The 17,278-nt window shown below is 51.4% G+C and overlaps 8 protein-coding genes across 8 annotated transcripts; 7 read left to right on the plus strand and 1 right to left on the minus strand.

Annotated features, from left to right (window-relative positions):
- Positions 1–301: 301 nt before the first annotated feature.
- C7974DRAFT_165699 (uncharacterized protein) lies at positions 302–1,095 on the plus strand. The gene is made up of 2 exons (XM_046136051.1): positions 302–522; positions 576–1,095. Exons 1-2 carry the CDS (start codon positions 481–483, stop codon positions 1,002–1,004), a joined length of 471 nt encoding a protein of 156 aa, XP_045997906.1. The 5' UTR covers positions 302–480; the 3' UTR covers positions 1,005–1,095.
- On the plus strand, positions 1,096–1,806 carry C7974DRAFT_165700 (uncharacterized protein). Its single transcript, XM_046136052.1, has one exon. The coding sequence runs from the start codon at positions 1,186–1,188 to the stop codon at positions 1,564–1,566; it is 381 nt and encodes a 126-aa protein (XP_045997907.1). The 5' UTR covers positions 1,096–1,185; the 3' UTR covers positions 1,567–1,806.
- An 848-nt stretch (positions 1,807–2,654) lies between these two features.
- Positions 2,655–4,982, plus strand: C7974DRAFT_165679 (uncharacterized protein). The gene is made up of 4 exons (XM_046136050.1): positions 2,655–3,000; positions 3,058–3,442; positions 3,492–3,742; positions 3,789–4,982. Exons 1-4 carry the CDS (start codon positions 2,897–2,899, stop codon positions 4,846–4,848), a joined length of 1,800 nt encoding a protein of 599 aa, XP_045997908.1. The 5' UTR covers positions 2,655–2,896; the 3' UTR covers positions 4,849–4,982.
- A 173-nt stretch (positions 4,983–5,155) lies between these two features.
- C7974DRAFT_392226 (vacuolar carboxypeptidase-like protein Cps1) lies at positions 5,156–7,114 on the plus strand. The gene is made up of 2 exons (XM_046141653.1): positions 5,156–5,609; positions 5,662–7,114. Exons 1-2 carry the CDS (start codon positions 5,167–5,169, stop codon positions 6,950–6,952), a joined length of 1,734 nt encoding a protein of 577 aa, XP_045997909.1. The 5' UTR covers positions 5,156–5,166; the 3' UTR covers positions 6,953–7,114.
- A 32-nt stretch (positions 7,115–7,146) lies between these two features.
- On the minus strand, positions 7,147–8,326 carry C7974DRAFT_471363 (pectin lyase fold/virulence factor; the record flags this gene model as incomplete). Its single annotated transcript, XM_046146504.1, has 1 exon — positions 7,147–8,326. A coding segment is annotated over one exon (1,180 nt), but the record flags the coding sequence as incomplete, so codon positions are not given.
- A 3,021-nt stretch (positions 8,327–11,347) lies between these two features.
- C7974DRAFT_392229 (uncharacterized protein) lies at positions 11,348–12,189 on the plus strand. Its single transcript, XM_046141654.1, has one exon. It carries the CDS (start codon positions 11,453–11,455, stop codon positions 11,846–11,848), a length of 396 nt encoding a protein of 131 aa, XP_045997911.1. The 5' UTR covers positions 11,348–11,452; the 3' UTR covers positions 11,849–12,189.
- On the plus strand, positions 12,188–13,472 carry C7974DRAFT_392230 (uncharacterized protein). The gene has a single exon (XM_046141655.1). The coding sequence runs from the start codon at positions 12,201–12,203 to the stop codon at positions 13,005–13,007; it is 807 nt and encodes a 268-aa protein (XP_045997912.1). The 5' UTR covers positions 12,188–12,200; the 3' UTR covers positions 13,008–13,472.
- A 1,114-nt stretch (positions 13,473–14,586) lies between these two features.
- On the plus strand, positions 14,587–16,499 carry C7974DRAFT_392233 (mannose-1-phosphate guanyltransferase-like protein). Its single transcript, XM_046141656.1, has 5 exons — positions 14,587–14,807; positions 14,859–14,902; positions 14,981–15,127; positions 15,186–16,062; positions 16,112–16,499. Exons 1-5 carry the CDS (start codon positions 14,801–14,803, stop codon positions 16,129–16,131), a joined length of 1,095 nt encoding a protein of 364 aa, XP_045997913.1. The 5' UTR covers positions 14,587–14,800; the 3' UTR covers positions 16,132–16,499.
- Positions 16,500–17,278: the final 779 nt, after the last annotated feature.

A 17,278-nucleotide genomic window follows, 5' to 3' on the forward strand; every position in this document is an offset into this window, starting at 1 on the left:
CGCAACGTGTTTGGGAATGAAGGCGAACCAGAGAAGCCCCGTCGTAAGATGTTATGGTTTCGGGGATTGGAACGGATGAGGATGCAGGCCTCAACCAGTGATATACGAATAATGTATGCGCGAGCCCCGAGGTTTCCTGTGATATCTTTGCATTGATGTGTTTTTTCTGCTTACTGGTCGGCGATGTGGAACGATGCAGGTTAAAAAGTGCATCATGTTCTGGTGGCTTGTCCCCGTTGCGCACAGACGCGATGCGTCAGCACTGTGCTGCTCAGATGGCTTGCGCTCAGCACTCTTTCAACGGCACCAACGTCGACTCTCACCAACAGCGCGCACCGTGCGCAAGATTTCCGCATGCACGGGCGATGCCTTTACTTTGTCTGCGTGCACTCTAAATAGCCCTAGCGCAGTGGGCGAGTCAATCACTCCGCAAGTGCACTGACGTTAGCCCTCCACATATGCTCGCCCGCCTTGCGCATAATGCGAGACAGACCGCAGATTGTCAAGGAGGGTTCGTTCAAGGTGAGTTCATTGCCAATGTCCCATGGTTCCTGAGTACTAATGATTTCATTCAGGTGCTCACGTGGACCCTCTGCGGCCTAGCTTCTGCTTTCTTAGCTTCTCGACTTATCATCCGCTTTTCCAGAAAAGAGCAGTTGAAGAGAAGCGATGTCCTCCTTTTGCTAGCCTTGCTTTCGTTTTTCGCCGGATCTGCACTCCTCCATTCCACTTTGAGTGCACTTTACAACCACGGTTCTGCAGGAGCCGGTGCAGATCGTAAGTATGTCGCGCCGTGCCTGACTGCTGCAATTGAGCTGCTCTGGATCACCATCTACTGCGTCAAGGCGTCTTTCCTCATACAGTTCAAGTTCCACAAACCACCTTACTCTTTGGTCTCAGCAAATTTGACCCGTTACTATTGGACAACAATTATCCTATGCACGGCAGCCTTTTTATACACGTTAGCGGTGCCACCAACTTTGTGTCCAAGCCATCGTACGTAATGCCTCTTTGGGACATGTTCTATCACGAAACCAACTAGTACAAGATTGCCGATACCTTGAAGAAACATCCACTACGCGTACCTGGGAGATTTCCTTGGTCACTATCGACATTGTGACAGACCTAGCAGGTGCGCAACTACCATTTACAATCCAACCCCGAGGCTAACAAAGCCTGGCAGTCATGTCGATACCAGTAATGCTGATCCGCATGGCCAATTTCACGATGTCGCGCGCCATTGTGAATACCACCTTCAAGAGTCTTTCGGCGTTCGTGGTAACCATAGCCATAACTCGTCTTGCTTTCCTGTGCGATGCTGAGTCCCAGAATGCCGACTATACGACAACAATCTTCTGGCTCATGGTCGAAGCCGCTGTTGCCTTGATCGCAGCATCAGTATCGAGCTATCGAGTTGTTCTTCTTGATGTTATATGCAAACGCCAAGTGCAGCGATCAGATGCGATATCGAAGGACGGTTGGAAATTAATGGCTTGGTGGAGGCGCTGTGGGTCGCGTCAAGATCGTACAGATTCGACGTCCGTGATCCTTTGCCCTATCAATTGATCGACGCGCTCGAGTGCTTGCGAGGCCTCTATGAGATGGTGACAGTCCGATTCGACGATGGAAATCGGCGAGTCAGGCTGGGGTCGCGAATGCGTCTGTGCATTTTTTGAGGGAATCCAATCCGTGCGACAGATCTCTTGCATCGCCGGAATACGAAACCAGCCATTTAGCTTTGGAGAATTGACATGTTGGCTAGTCTTCACGGGCACTACGGGCTTGTACATTGATGACGACCTCACGGCGAGTTTACGGCCGGCAGTCGCCGCGACCCTGACTCGTGTTCTTCAGATCACCAGCCCTCAGGTACCAGATTTATGGGAGGCTTAGGAGCCACGACTTTGCCTCGGCCCATAGAACGAACGTGAACATCTCGTCTTTGCGCGACTCCTCGCTCATGAGGTGCATGCCAACAGTCCAGACCACGATCCATCGTCGTGGCTCGTGCACCCGGCCGCTGTCAGGAACATGTGAGCGTAAACATCAAGCCACAAGCTGGGAGGTGCCGTTGGCGCAACAATATCTGCCCAGGTGCCAGGGCAGAGGCTGTCTTTTGGTGGGAACCGGGGTTCCTGTTCTTTGCGGCTGAAACTGCAGCGGGCGAACCACGACGTTCGAAGATGAACTTGTCCAATTGCACAAACTCTGCCGGCTATACAGTAGTGTCACCACAACGTGGTTGACGCAGCTAGACTTATGCACCCCAACCAACGGGACGACAGCTCGTTTCCACCAACGTTCCGCGGACACGATTACGGAAGTTAGTTGCGAATGATGCGGCATTGGCTGGCTGGCTATGTGCGAGCGATTCTGTTCTCGCTTCTACAGGGTACTTCAACTCCAGCGTACGAATTATGCACATCACCACAGATCATGGTAAATAACGATCTCCTAGTGTTGCTGCAGATCTCTGTCATCTGCGGCATGCACTTTTAGGTTCATCCCCCAAGGCTCCAACACTCCTACACGGCATTAATGGCGATGATGGCTCCATGACGCTAGCCATTTTGGCTGCCGGACCATCTGTCTGACCCTGTCAAGCGTGGAGGTAGTGTCCAACAACGGCAAGGGGAGTCCCGTGTTGGGCTTGACCCCACGGCAAGATCGCGGTGGATTGGGACCCGGAAATCATGACGATCTTAGCTGCCCCCCGAATCAGCACGCTCGCTCTCACCAGTCAATCTTTTCCGATCTCAACTTCGGCCAAGAGCATGCTCCTTTCTTTCCTCACTCCAGCGTAACCCGGTATAAGGGTACTTGGAGCTCAGGCGTTGGGGTCTCCAGCCTTACTCCTACTATCTTTAACTGTTGTTGTGGCTTGTCGCTCTTTATTATGGCTCTCGAGAAAGCCCAGCTCGGGCCCCTTGGGTGGTTCTACATTGGTTTCGAGATTTTTTGGAATGTTTCGCTCGTTGCTGCGATGACCTTCCTGTGGAGGCAAGTTTGGCAGTGAACCACATTAATGTATCTTTGCTGATTGTATGATGAATATAGGCACCGCGAACTTCCCTCTGTTCGTATGAGAAAGCTTCCCCTTCTGTTCACCGGTGTCGGCGCCCTTCATATCTATGGCGCCATCAGTATTTGGGCGTACCCATTTGGCGCTTATTTTCCTTGCTCAGTTATCTTCTGGATGATGAGCATCCTCGTTCCCGTTGGTATGGCGATGTTTCAGGCCGCCAATACCCAGTTCCTTTATGTAGCAAGCCGGCAGAAGCAACTTGCTCACATGAGCACACTAAAAGACCAAAAGCCAATCAGTGAGAAAGAGGCCGCATCGATGGGCAACAGTCGGTTCAAAAGGATCATCTCCGGAGTTGAGAGAGCCGATAAAGTTGGTCGCTCCCTGGTGTTCATCGGGATCGGTATGATCGTACAGGTAAGCATTCCGCAGGCTATCGAGTACAAATCCACTAATACTCCGCTAGATCGCAGTCTCATTGCTTGTGTTCCTTGGTTCCGAGAAGTTCCATCCCGGTTGGGGTCTATGGAACTACAATGTGAAGGGTACCGAAGCAGAGCTGTACCTCAAGTGTAACCAGGGCTGGGAGTGGTGGGCATCAATTGTCTGGCAGTTCGTCTGGGCCTGGATCTACGCACCTTACATGATCTGGAAGAGCAGAGGAGTCCGTGATGTCCACGGTTGGCGACTTCAGACTATTTGCTGTTGTATTGCAGGGTAAGTTATCCACGTGAGATTAGAGTTGCAATGCTGACGTTCCAAGACTTCCAGCGTCCCCTCTCTGGCTTGCAGGTCTCTACTCTCCTTCAATGGCACCAGTTGGCGCCTATGTTCCTCCACCGATCTGGTTCGGTATCTTCATCTTTCTCATGGAAATCATCACCCTCGGCTTCCCAATCGTGGGTGTCTTCAAAGCCCAGAGTCTCCGACGCGAGACGTTGGAAGCTATAGCTGAATGGGAAAACCGTCAAGCTTTGAACAGTCTCGATGGAACCATCGTTGCTGAAGAATCGTTGAAGGATGGCAGTTTGTACTCTGAGACTAACTCTAAGACAACGACCCTCAGATCTGGTGGCGATTTTACCATTAACAGTTTGGAATCGACTAAGTCCGGCATGCTCACGATGACAGCACTTGAGAATACGCTCAGGACAAACGCAGCTCCGCTACTGGAATTTGCTGCTCTCAAAGACTTTTCGGGCGAGAACATCAGCTTCCTAACTCACGTTGCTGACTGGCGAAGATATTGGTTCACACCTAAGGCTTCCACTGCTGATCACCGTCGCCAGCAGTTTATTGCTGCTACCCACATCTACGCTCGCTTTATATCTCTCGAATTTTCTGAATTTCCCATCAACATCTCCTCCAGAGAGATGAAACGCCTCTACCAAATCTTCGACGGCGCGGCAGTCATGCTATACCGTAACAAACGCGGATCGCTCTCTTCAGAAATCTCTGATTCGGCTACACCTTTCGACAATGTCCAACCAGATAATATGTCCACATCTCATTCGCACAACGGACCACCCAGCCCTACCGGTTCAACCTTTGGCCTGAGAGAGCTGGATGCACTCGGCCGTGCAAATCTCAGGGCAGTGTCTCGCTTGGACGGGCTGTACTCTGACGAGAAGTTCGCAGAAATCGAGATTCCTGATGCGTTTGCAGAGATCATCTTTGATTTGGCCGAGAGCGAGATCAAATACCTGGTCCTGACCAATACCTGGCCGAAGTTTGTCAATGCTGGACGTGCCGCAAGCCAGGTTAGCAAAGACGAAGAGTCAGGCAATGGATGGAAGCAGAAGATGCTGTGCGATCGAAACTAGGTTGTTGCCGTGTTCTCATTATTTGCACTTTACTTGCGCCTCTTGCAGGCAGTTTTCACGAGGCCTTCCTTTAGTCTGAGCTTGTCATCACCAAACGGTCGATGTAATTGATATGATACCAATAAATACTTTCATCCAACACATCACCCACCAGTGTGCTTTGTCATCTATTCCTGTTTAGTGTTGATAAGGTGCTTCTGCAATGACGACGTTTTGATGGAGAAGCACGAATGGACCTTCCGGATTAAGATTAGATCGGTTTTTATATCTTATATCCACCATACGCCTACTCCCACCTTCAACCACCACACCATCATCATGGCCAAGACTTGGGGAGACGCACACGAACCCGAGATACAGAAGAAGACTTGGATGCCAGGGGCTGCCCTGCGATACATAGTTCCTTTGTTGGGGCTATGGCTGCTCCTCCGCGGTTATATCGTCGCCGGTGATGCGCACCCTGGCACGAACACGGATTCACAGGCCAAATGTCACCAGGTTCACCCTCTGTTTCCCTCAAGAAGCACAAAAGAGTTGAACAACACTGAAATCTATTTGGGGTCTGACGACTTCCGCAAGCTTGCAATTGAGCGTCTGTCTGGGGCCGTGCAGATCCCCACCCAAAGCTACGATGACATGGGCGATATCGGAGCAGATCCTCGATGGGACATCTTCTACTCGTTTGCAGACTACCTAGCAGAAACCTTTCCGCTCACCCATGCAACTCTTCAGTTTGAGAAGATCAATACGCATGGCTTGTTGTATGTACTACCTTTCGCTGTACTTGATCTTTGCTAACCGCGAAATCTTCAGATATACATGGGCGGGAACAGATGCATCTCTCAAAGCCAATCTTTTGATGGCTCATCAAGATGTAGTACCAGTTCCGGATAGTACGGTCAAGCAATGGACACATCCGCCATTCTCTGGTCACTACGACGGGAAGTTTGTCTGGGGTCGTGGCGCGAGCGACTGCAAGAACCAACTCATGGCTATATTCAACACGGTAGAAGCGCTTCTGTCAGCCGGTTTCACACCCCGTCGCACGCTTATTCTTTCCTTTGGCTTCGATGAAGAAATATCTGGTCGTGAGGGTGCGCAACATCTTGCACAACACTTAATCAAGAAGCATGGACACAACGCCATTGCTGCTATCGTGGACGAAGGTGCTGTCAATGTGGAAAACTGGGGCGCGGATTTTGCGATCCCAGGTGTTGCAGAGAAGGGCTACATTGACGTTAACGTCGTCGTGCGCATGCCAGGTGGCCACTCCTCGGTTCCGCCTGCTCACAACGGCATCGGTGTTGCTGCCGAACTAATTACTCTGGTTGAGAGCAACCTCTACGAACCACGCCTTGCTGATGAGAACCCGTATGTTGGTCTCCTTACTTGTGGTGCTGAGCATGCCCCCGAGTTCCCCAAGAAGCTGCACCACTTGCTCGACCAGCGGTCTACCAAGAGCCAACATTGCAAGAAGAGGGAAGACAAACTCGCTGTAGAAGCAGCCAAGGCTGGTCTTGGTGTCAAATATCTCTTCACGACTTCCGTTGCTGTGGACATTATTCATGGCGGCGTCAAGAACAACGCTCTGCCTGAGCGCACGCAGATTACTGTCAACCACCGGATCAATGTTGGGTCGAGTTCAAAGGACATCAAGGAACACATTTCCAGGCTTGCGGGTATCGTTGCAAAGAAGTACGGTCTAAAGCTCAACGCGTTCAGTGGCACTGAGGAGCCTTCCAGTATCACACTGTCACATGGTCCGACTGTCCTCGAGCCTGCGCCCGTAACACCAACCACTCTCCAGTCGAGCTCTTCAAACGGTACACATGTCACACCCTTCTCGGTTCTCTCCGGTACCACACGTGCACTCTATGGCAAAGACCTCGTCGTTGCGCCTGGTATCATGACTGGTAATACTGATACACGTTACTACTGGGATCTGAGCGAGCACATCTTCAGGTATGGACCTGGATGGGATAAGGAGCAGGCCGGCATGGGTAACATTCACACTGTGGATGAGAAGATTGGTGTACAAGCCCATCTCGATACAGTTAAGTGGATGTGGGGCTGGATCAGAAACATGGATGAAGCGGATTTGTAGATGGCTTTTTTGGTTGGATTGACAAGCCTATTGAAACAAAGGGATTACGATACAAGGTCCAAAAGGGGGTGACGTAGGAAGCTAGGTCGGGTCGCGAATAGCAATACGAATCAATATATCAGCGACAAGCGTATTGGTTAACTCCACTACTTTTGTCCACAATTTGATCCCCATATATTGTCTCACTGAATACCTCAAGCCCGACCTCGTGGCTGGCAGAATTCTGGCGCCGGCGTGCCTGGTGCCCGAAGAGGTAAGTCGCATGTGTTATTGAAGATGTAATTGGTGCCCGTCGAGTCGACATAGATGTCAGCAGGGTTTTTCCCAAACACGTTCTTTGTGATCGTGTTGCCTTCGTTTACAGCACCAAATTCAACCTCGAAACCCATGAAGATACCGGCACCTAACGTGAGTGGTGGACTGCTGCCAATGCTAATCTTGTTGCCTTTGACCAGTGCATTCTTAGCTCCAAGCAGAGAGATGCCGGCAGATGCGTCAGGCGAGCATCCTGGGTTCCACTTGGCGATATCATTGTTGATGGCCTTTGCATTGCGGACTGTGGGATCGATGACAATGCCGATACAGCAGTCACGGATGTTGTTTTCCTTCTCGAAGCCATCGTCAGTCTCGGTACATAGACCGATGAAGTAGCTCGAGATGACGTTTTCAGAGAAGACCGCTGACGAGCGATCATCCATACACATGGCAATCTCCCCGGCCCTCAGCGTACCAGGCGTGCCGCTGATCTTGTTTTTCCATGCCTCGGTGCCCTTCGATCCGACAGTGAGGAAACCGTACCTCAGGCCGCCCTTCAATTTATTGCGGGAGATCTTAGTATCCTTGCCGCCGTAAACAGCGATATTCTCTCCGTCGAAGTCGGAAATCTCGAAGCCGGATACCGAGACGTCTTTGACGGGGTTGCCGACATCCTCCACCCTCCAGTGGAGCGCAGCGGGTTCATAGGGTATTTTGAGCTTGATGTCGCGACCATGGATGCAGATGCCTGCACTCACGTTCTTCAAGTTGTCTGGGTTCGGATCCGTTCCAACCTTGACCTTGCCGTAGCAATAGTTCTTCGTGCTGTCGGGCTCACTGGGAGGCGAGAGCTTAGCACCCTTACCGATAAGCGATATGCCATCTTTCTTGATGACTACGCGCTCTCGATGTTCTCCTTCAACTTCGATGCGAGTGTATGGCTTTGCACGATCGATAGCCGCCTGGATAGACTCTCCATGCTTGACGCGTATGACACCCTTATCGTCGTCATGACCGGTCTTGTAAGAGGGTACCGAGATGGCAGGCCCAGCAAAAAGGAGCAATGCTGTGAACAAGATAAACAGCCGAAGATGATGGTTGATTGATAGAAGAGACATGATGGACATTCAAGATTGTATGGAAAGGGCCTTGATGTATCCAAGTGTGGTTGGATAACGAGTGACACATCCCGCAGGCCCGATCTCTTATACTGAGAAAGTCCCAATATACTACCCCCTGTGGCTACTACTTGGCAACACTGATCTTTCAGCTCCCAGCCACGTTATCCTACTAAGTTTGAGTATTGTCTAACACATGATTTGATGCATATCTTGTCTGCTAGGCCGTTGAAGGTGGATTCCGAACCTATCACAAAACCGTAGAGGGCCACATTTGGTGCTATCTGATGCTAGCAAAATGGTACAAGTGACGCAATAGGCTCGGAGGTCTTCTTGAAGCAGCCTAGCATACAGGTTGCTTCCCAATGTCTGTGGTAAATTCTCTCTTGACCCTTGTAGTCATGCATGCCGTGTGTGACTAGGTAATGGAGTGAAGGCGGAGCGGGTATCCGCTCTTGGATCGCTTCCTTGGCAATGGCGTACATAAGTTGCGTTGCTTCTTCATCCTTCTATCTGATTTAAGCCCAAAGTAGTGATGGTTGGCGTCCCGTCCTCGTTTGGCGTATCGCAAGCGTAAGCTATTGCATGCTGTAGGCGAGAAGTAAACAGATTACTCAGAAGTGTCAAGGAATAGTGTAACCAATGGAGACTGTGTCTGTTGAAGTAAAGCCACAGATGAGCGCTTTCCCATGTCCAAAAAGGCCTCTGAGCGACTTATCTTCCATCTGACCAGAGGGCATCAAATCTGTAAAGGAGTCTTTTCGCACAACAGTTGTGATTACTAAAGACTGTGAGTGGCATGGCGATCAACGTGACCCTGCACAAAGAAGCGAGAATCGTGTCCGTCGTGCCTAGCTGGAGAGTTCCGTACGTTAGGGTTGCAGCATGAAGCTTTTACCAAGGGCTGAGAAGATCGGTGTCGAATTGCCCTATAGTTCTACACAACTCTCGCTTCGGTCACGCACGTGGTCCAATGCGAATCGAGAAATACTGACAGCCTCGTCTTGGAAGACGCCCAGCTGAAAGATGCCCCGCTTCCATCAGGGTTATGCCTCATACCGTTACCTCAGGAACAAAAATTAGCGAGAACTGATCTTTGTAAATCAGGGACACCCTGACTACAGACTGCATTGCCCGCTTTTGCTTGCTTGCTTGCGTGGTCTTTGGAAAGTGGCCAGCAGAGGCACACCGGTCAACTCTCCGCTACCCGCAAAATTAATCATGGCGCCTAAATGGCAGCGCAAGGAAGTTTTACATCACCTGCATGTCAGAGTGGACTTCAAAGGTGACGTACAGCGATACCAATCCTGTCGAGCATGGTGCTTCCAGGATCTGCTGCCGGCTGCCACGTTCGAATATGACATCGTGCTTGCAAAGTGTAGCATTATCGAAAACAGAAATCTCTTGAGTAAAAGGTCGGCCCGGATAGTGTTAACTTTGAGAAACAAAGCTCAAAGGAGTATGCGCGATAGGCGGTACACAAACTCGCCAATTGCGTCATTGGCTTTCGCATCTTGAGACTGCCGCCAATTTCACAGGAACTCAAAGCGCCACATTGGAATGTGGTTGGCCAACATGAGTGCAGTTCCACGCAGCCAGCTTCGTCTCCTGACCTTGTTGAGACCCCGGGGCTGCTTCCTTTTACGGGCAAGATGATCTTTGTTAACATTGTGCTTGTCGCTCGATATCTGAATTCAAACATTCCCTTCTATCAAGCCTGGTTGAGCTGTTAGGATCTGAGATGCACGTTCATCTGAACACGAGAGTGGTGATAGAAGTGCTGTGAACCTTCTCTCCACACCGTTGCTGCCCTACCTAAGCACTAACAGTCTTGAGTAAGAAGAAAGGACAGCTATCGATGCTTGCTACTATACCAGAAGGTGATCTACGTCAAACCTTTCGATTCTGCGTGCATGTCTTACCTGTCTATCTCTTCACTGGACTATACGCAATATTGGAATTCGCGCATCGCATGATACATAGTCGCCCCCCTTATGCGTGCTTGAGTCGACGACGGCCTCTCGAATACTACACTCCGAATCACCTAGAGTTGTAGCCGTCATTTCTTCATTTCCAAGAGACGATGAGCATGAAGGACATTTCTGTAGTCCCTTACACTAATCAGTGTGAAGCTTATATAAGCGGATCTTCCAAAAGAAACCTATAGCGTTCTTATAGGTCGGAAAAAATCGTTGCTTGGATCCACGGACAAGTCATGTATTTTCTCGAGTCAGTGCTGTTGAAAGTTGTACAGCTCCTGGAAGTGCACACCAAGACTACCAGAGTATCGACTGCTCCTTCAACGACTGCAGACGGTTACCCATGCAGCGACTGTCTTCACCGGCGTTGATATTTACGCTCTTATCTGCCAGACTCGACCTCTAAATCCCAGGCAGCAAAGTGAGCTCCGAGCTGCCTCCCCTTCTTTACAATCACCTGCCACACTGTCTGCACACTTCTTGAGCTGCCGCTCTGGTCATCTTGGATCCGAGAAATTATACTTTCGATTAAAGATCCTACAATACAGCGCGTGGGTCGGTCCTGAGTAGCGGCTGCTGCGTGCCACGGGGGTAGGAAGACCGCTACTTGTTAGACATCCTCGTAACGAGGCTCGTAACGAGGGAGCAAGTGTGGGACAAACCCAAGTCACAATCTGGGCCTCATTACAGGTCTTGTCTTGATTGATGTCAGACTAAAGGGTTTGTGCTCGTGTTAGGGGGCCTTTGTCGAGCGCGCATTGCTGCTACATAGGCAGGTGAAGGTTTCGAACGTAATGAGGGTGAAGAACAGAGAAGCACAGGTGGGTGCAGCATCAGGCTGATACAGTGTGCCGGCGCGGCATGCATTCAGCAAGCCAGAAGCTCTAGGAGAGTGTCGTAGCTGTTCAAGACTATCCAAATGACGTCATGTCACAGCCTTGACATGGCTCACCCAGTGTTACCCCTTCCTGTTTATGTCAGCGAGGATCATCGGCGAACTCGCTTAGGCCCCTCTTTCATTCGCGTGCTCTGGTTGAGACGTAGAAACAGGCTTCCGTGACGTCGGTGCTCGCCTTTGCTTTATTCTCCAACGACGAGACTCTCCCGGCGGCTCCCCTGTGCACAACCTCGCGGTTGACAACACCAAAATGGCAACAGCTGCACCATCACTTACCAACCCCTCCCTCACTGCAGCAGTCTGCAGCCTTGAGCACCAAGCCTGGGCCGCGCTATGCAGTTCCGGCCGCGCCCTACTACCCCTCCTATCGCGCAACCCCGTCATGATTTTTCCCGGAGACTACATCCTGACTGCAGTCTCGTCGCCGACCGTCCACGAGATGCTGCAGAGTCTAGAATTCCAGCCATGGAACGACTACAAACTCAGCCATGACGAGGTTGTGCCACTAGGCACGGACAGCGCGATGATATACTACCGCGTCGAAGCGCAGCGCGCGGACCAGGCGTTCAGAGCGATTTGCTCGAGTGCGTGGGTGCTGGAGGGGCGGGAGTGGAAGATGGCGAGTCATCAGCAGACTTTAATCTAAGGGTGGAAGCTGTAATAGTGTCGCATACATAACGCTGCTATGAGTGTTTGTACATAACGGTGTTTTTGGCAATGATACCCGCTTCGGATCAGCCTGAGTATGTTTGCGTTTAGCGACGGTGTAGGAGGTATCCTGTGGCTGATGAGCCCTTGTACCACATTGTTTACCTTCAGAATGCCCATGATGCGAATCTATAATTGACACATGCGAATCGATGCTATGAACTGATGGTGATTCTTAGATCTCCACCTGCGCAGCTAATGCTAGCGCCCGTCGATGACGCAGTGATCTTCGAGCTCTGTGCATTACCTAGTCAGGAACGCACCGAGAAAGAACGATTCTAGTAAAATCAATGATACTCCCTACAATCTCACGGCAGACGCGACCCTATCTTCTTGTCGCACGCGTTGTGCCCATAACCATGAATTACGCTGCTGCAGCCGGCGGGTCTAGAGGACCCCCAAAACAGTTTCCACAGCAACACGATAATCCTGCAACGCAGGCAGTATCAAGGACCAATGGGCGTGCCCAAAAACCCACAAGTCCTCGTCGACGGAGTCCAGAAGGCCATGGACAAGGAAACAGAAGGATCGAGCATGTGACTCGCGAAGAGCACAAGCCAAATACCGGGGCCGAGGAAGAGTTGGTCTACGTGCTTACACTCAAGCTGACAGACTCATTGGCGAAACCCATGAACCTGATGCGCGAGCAGTACTTCCCCAAGCGTCTCAACAGGACACCTGCGCATCTGACGCTATTCCATGCTCTTCCTGACTCACGATTCGAGACAATCGATGGAGGACTGTCGCAGCTGTCTGCCAGTACAAAACCTTTCTTCGTCTCGAGTGGAAAGGCATTTCGAATGCGCCTCGGGGTGGGCATTAATGTTGGCAAGGGGTACAACAGGATGAAGCAGGTCCATGAAGACTTGAGAGAGCAATGGATGCCTCATCTCAGCGAGCAGGACCAGGGAGGGTGGAAACCGCACTGGACAGTCATGAACAAGGTCAACGAGGAGAAGAAGGTTGACGAGGCATTCCACGCGGTCGAGAAGGAGGTGCTCCAGAACGTCCGCGAAGGGCAAGCGATTGGTCTCGACCTGTGGCGATACGACAAGGGTAATTGGATCTTCGCCAATGAGTATAAGTTCAAGGGATAGAACGCCGAAGAAAGGCCTTGAAGGATTTTGTGTAACCCTCAGAGAATGCTGTGTCAAAGGTTGAGAAGGCGTGCAAGGAAGGGGATGTGGTTTCTGGTCGCGCCAGTTGTGGATTGAAGACGGCCTGCAGAGCAACTTGGCACAAGATGTGTCGGCTGGTACCCGTAAGAACTTCGGTATGTAGCGTTAACAGTAATGACGAGGTGGAGTGGCGATCGGTCACAACGGAGTAACTGCGGTCAGTTTTCCATGGCTTTTACAATACTTGCCATGAAGGGAAGGATGCCATTCACGCTCCGCGGAGGAGGCAATCTCGATCTGTTCAAGATTTTGGGTGATTCTTCTTTGGCCACAACATCAAAGACGTCGTGGACAACCTTCCCGTATGCGCGCGTTCCTCTCTGATTTACGCATCTGCTCAAGCGCACACATAAGGCTGCGAAGTGTTCGCAGACTTTCGTACATCAAGGCATCGGGAATAAGCGCATGTGGATGCTATTCACAACGCGTTAGCGCTCAGTCTCCCACAGTTCGATGGGATTGCCAGTATAGGCAGTACGGCTCCACCAAGCGGCTGTAGCGTGCATTGAGTTCTTTGACCTTTGACCATTGAGCTTGAAACGCTCGACAGGGAAATGCAAGAGGCCGCGAAAATTGCGACTTGTTCTGTGAACAGATGAGTCGTAACGAGGCGTGTTGAGGGAACGACATGCATGAGCATAATGTAACGACAAAGGCGATCAAAGATGAACACACATTTCAGCGTCAAGTACTGCAAACGTCGCAACAAAGATTCTAGATGCAGTGATACGAGCTGTTGTCGCTCAAAATACATCCTCTAGCGCGCATGTGGTTGTGTAAGCGCATCGTGAGCAGGAGTGAAGTTGGACAGTTGCCACGCAAATACGACGCGCGTCGCAATCAAGATGGTGCTCCCTCAAACAGCGTGAGCAGCTCGTGAGGGGCTTGCTGGGAGTCCTAAGAAAATCCCGGCGCTCTGAGACGTCGCAAGTTTTCTTTTCGCTCCAAGACCGATCATGTGTACTCGAACAGCAGCTACGCGGCGCAAATTGACTGTAGCTCGCATTACACTTTCGCCGGAACAGGCAAGCAGAGCACAGCCACATGCGGCCGGTAAGGGCGGGTACTCGGGTGCTCTCCGCTGAGCGACCTAACACGTCGAGCTTGAACGCCTCTAATTTCGGCTTGAAGCTGCACGTGGTCGTCGACTCAGGGGATCTTGCGCAAGGCGGTGTGCCGAGCGGCAGAGGGAATGGTCAGATGCGTCGCTTGTACCTGCGATATTCTGGGGCGCGCTGGCGTGATGTCGTTCCAGGGTTGCAGTAGCGGTCGAGTTTTGCTGATGGTTCTACGAGGTCACAACGCGAGGGCAAGCACGCTCGAATTAGCAGCGGGTAGGCCGTGCGATCAGGAACAGCAAAGAAGGATCAATTGCAAGGGGTCGGAGATGTTAGGGTGCAGACACGAGGGGCGCGGCCGAGGGAGGGGACTTGGTTGGCGAGGAAAGGGGAATTAATGGACCCCTTCTTCGCATGGACCGAGCTAGCCATGCTAGGGAGCTTCCTGGCCTGAGTTCATAATGTCCAGCTGTCCTCACCATTGCGCTCTTTGACTCTGTCTGCTTGTTCACCTGCACGCTATATCTAGTGTCCTGTCTGCAGTTCACTCGTTTGCCTTTCGCTTACTTGCTGCCTCCGTTGTCGAAGATCCACCTCTTCTTCAGCCCCTCCACAACCTTCTAAACCGTCTTACGTACCACCACCACCAACAACATGAAGGGTACGTGCGATTGCATATATTTACAATGGAGATGACTGACAGCCGATGCAGCCATCATTCTCGTCGGAGGGTTCGGTACCCGTCTGAGGCCTCTCGTACGCATTCTCACCTCGCAATGCTCTCCCAGGAGAGCCCCGCGCCCCGCGAACCAGCACGACTGACTCCAGCTACAGACCCTCACATACCCCAAGCCGCTTGTTGAGTTCGCAAACAAGCCCATGATCCAGCACCAGATCGAGGCTCTTGCCTCTGCCGGTGTTACCGATGTGGTCCTTGCGGTCAACTACCGCCCAGAGATCATGGCCGAGGCCCTGAAGGAAGTCAGTATAGCCAAAACGCGCCAGTCACAGAGAATGCCCAATTGACTGGCTGTTGCAGTACGAGAAGCAGTACAACATCAAAATCACATTCTCCGTCGAGACCGAGCCCCTCGGCACCGCCGGCCCTCTGAAGCTTGCTGAGGCCATCCTTGGCAAGGACGATTCGCCGTTCTTCGTCCTCAACGCCGACGTTACCTGCGAATACCCCTTCGCGCAGCTCGCCGAGTTCCACAAGCAGCACGGTGACGAGGGCACGATCGTCGTCACAAAGGTGGAAGAGCCTTCCAAGTACGGTGTTGTCGTACACAAGCCCAGCCACGCCTCGAGAATTGACCGCTTCGTTGAGAAGCCCGTTGAGTTCGTCGGCAACCGTATCAACGCCGGCATCTACATCCTCAACCCTAGCGTCCTCCAGCGCATCGAGCTCCGCCCCACATCCATCGAGCAAGAGACTTTCCCCGCTATCTGCAAGGACGGAGGTCTGCACTCGTTCGATCTCGAGGGTTTCTGGATGGATGTTGGACAGCCCAAGGACTTCCTCTCTGGCACCTGCCTATACCTTTCATCTCTGCAGCGCAAGAACCCCAAGGCTCTTGTTTCGCTTAACGAGCCCTACGTGTACGGCGGCAATGTCATGATCGACGAGACCGCAAAGATTGGCAAGAACTGCCGCATCGGTCCCAACGTTACAATTGGCCCCAATGTTGTCATTGGCGACGGTGTTCGTCTTCAGCGCTGCGTGTTGCTGAAGAACAGCCGCGTCAAGGACCACGCCTGGGTCAAGTCGACCATTGTTGGCTGGAACAGCACTGTTGGCAAGTGGGCTCGTCTTGAGAACGTAACGGTTCTTGGCGACGATGTCTCCATTGGCGACGAAGTCTACGTCAATGGCGGTTCCGTCCTACCCCACAAGTCCATCAAGCAGAACGTCGATAGTAAGTTGTCCCTGCCATGTTTCTACTGAGCCTCACTAACCTGCATCAGCTCCTTCGATCATCATGTAAACTTACCTTCGATTCTTCCATCGACCGGGTGCGACCGACGTACGGCTTTTAATCACGTTCTACTTCTTGTATATTCTGCGATACCGATCTTTCACGTCTTGCGAGCAGCTGCAGATAGACTGCAGTTGTCATGTCTTTTTCTCTCAACTCTCGGCATCGTTCATCAAAAGCGCGTAGGGCTCGGCTGGGGTTCATTGGTCATAGGTTGGGAAGTACGTGTCTACGGAGCGTGCAGGGGTACTATATTAGGGATTTGCAGCGTTTACATTTCTTGGCAGCATTAACGACGGCTTGCTGTAGCAATCATACGGACGATTCACGTGTCGTATATAGCGAGATATATCCCGCAATCAAAAGAGATACCCTGATACCCGGAGTCGTTGTCAAACCCTGTGACACCTTCCTCTCTACTACCTATGTCACGCAGGCCCTCTGCCCGAACGACGAAATATGAACATCTTACCGAGCACGCTGGAAACCCCAGGACTATAGCGTCAGATTCGCTAAGCCTTTCAACATCATTGCACGTCTTTGTTCAGCAAGACAATGGAGTCCACGACACGGCCACTCAAACAAATCAAGACAGAACCGACATGCCACCAACAGCGAGCACGAAGCCGACCATGTTCAACTTGACTACCACGATGCCGCTTGCTAGACTGTACACCAGCTGTATATCGGCCTCAATACTTTGCTGCGGCGACATCATCTCAGCTACTGCTCGTCAAAACCAGCACAGCAACTAAGCCATTTTTAACATCAAGCTGCACGCTTGCCGTATACCAATGTGAACATCTGCCACAGCGTTGACAGACTTCTTCAACACGAACGGTCGTGCCCACAACCATCACAAACTATATACACTTTGTTTGCCGAAGAGTCGACACAGTACAGCAATCTATACGGTACAATCGGACACAAAGAAGCTGGGAACAGCTCTTTGTGTCTTTGTTTCGTTAACGACATTGTTAGAGCTCGAATCATGCTACTTCACTTTCACACGTCATACTCGCAGCGCCCTGACAGGTCCAGCACCAAGAGTAGTGGTCTGCCTTTGAGCATTATGAGCTTCTCTTCCAACACTGTGAGCGTTTACCACTCTATGTTACTAATCATCTCTACTCTTTCACCGTTGCACTTGAACATT

The sequence above is a fragment of the Boeremia exigua genome (assembly GCF_020726555.1).
Source record: "Boeremia exigua strain MPI-SDFR-AT-0100 chromosome Unknown C7974scaffold_5, whole genome shotgun sequence".
In the NCBI taxonomy this organism is placed as follows: domain Eukaryota; kingdom Fungi; phylum Ascomycota; class Dothideomycetes; order Pleosporales; family Didymellaceae; genus Boeremia; species Boeremia exigua.

What these genes read in the sequence shown, in the direction of transcription:
- C7974DRAFT_392226 (XM_046141653.1), top strand. Translation starts at nt 5,167, where the DNA reads ATGGCCAAGACTTGGGGAGACGCACACGAACCCGAGATACAGAAGAAG. An exon ending in ATCAATACGCATGGCTTGTT is followed by an intron (nt 5,610 to 5,661) that starts GTATGTACTACC and finishes CGAAATCTTCAG; the next exon opens with ATATACATGGGCGGGAACAG.
- C7974DRAFT_165679 (XM_046136050.1), top strand. Translation starts at nt 2,897, where the DNA reads ATGGCTCTCGAGAAAGCCCAGCTCGGGCCCCTTGGGTGGTTCTACATT. An exon ending in GCGATGACCTTCCTGTGGAG is followed by an intron (nt 3,001 to 3,057) that starts GCAAGTTTGGCA and finishes TGATGAATATAG; the next exon opens with GCACCGCGAACTTCCCTCTG. An exon ending in GGATCGGTATGATCGTACAG is followed by an intron (nt 3,443 to 3,491) that starts GTAAGCATTCCG and finishes ATACTCCGCTAG; the next exon opens with ATCGCAGTCTCATTGCTTGT.
- C7974DRAFT_165700 (XM_046136052.1), top strand. Translation starts at nt 1,186, where the DNA reads ATGTCGATACCAGTAATGCTGATCCGCATGGCCAATTTCACGATGTCG.
- C7974DRAFT_392229 (XM_046141654.1), top strand. Translation starts at nt 11,453, where the DNA reads ATGGCAACAGCTGCACCATCACTTACCAACCCCTCCCTCACTGCAGCA.
- C7974DRAFT_392233 (XM_046141656.1), top strand. An exon ending in TGGCCGAGGCCCTGAAGGAA is followed by an intron (nt 15,128 to 15,185) that starts GTCAGTATAGCC and finishes TGGCTGTTGCAG; the next exon opens with TACGAGAAGCAGTACAACAT. An exon ending in CATCAAGCAGAACGTCGATA is followed by an intron (nt 16,063 to 16,111) that starts GTAAGTTGTCCC and finishes AACCTGCATCAG; the next exon opens with CTCCTTCGATCATCATGTAA.
- C7974DRAFT_392230 (XM_046141655.1), top strand. Translation starts at nt 12,201, where the DNA reads ATGATACTCCCTACAATCTCACGGCAGACGCGACCCTATCTTCTTGTC.
- C7974DRAFT_165699 (XM_046136051.1), top strand. Translation starts at nt 481, where the DNA reads ATGCGAGACAGACCGCAGATTGTCAAGGAGGGTTCGTTCAAG. An exon ending in TCAAGGAGGGTTCGTTCAAG is followed by an intron (nt 523 to 575) that starts GTGAGTTCATTG and finishes GATTTCATTCAG; the next exon opens with GTGCTCACGTGGACCCTCTG.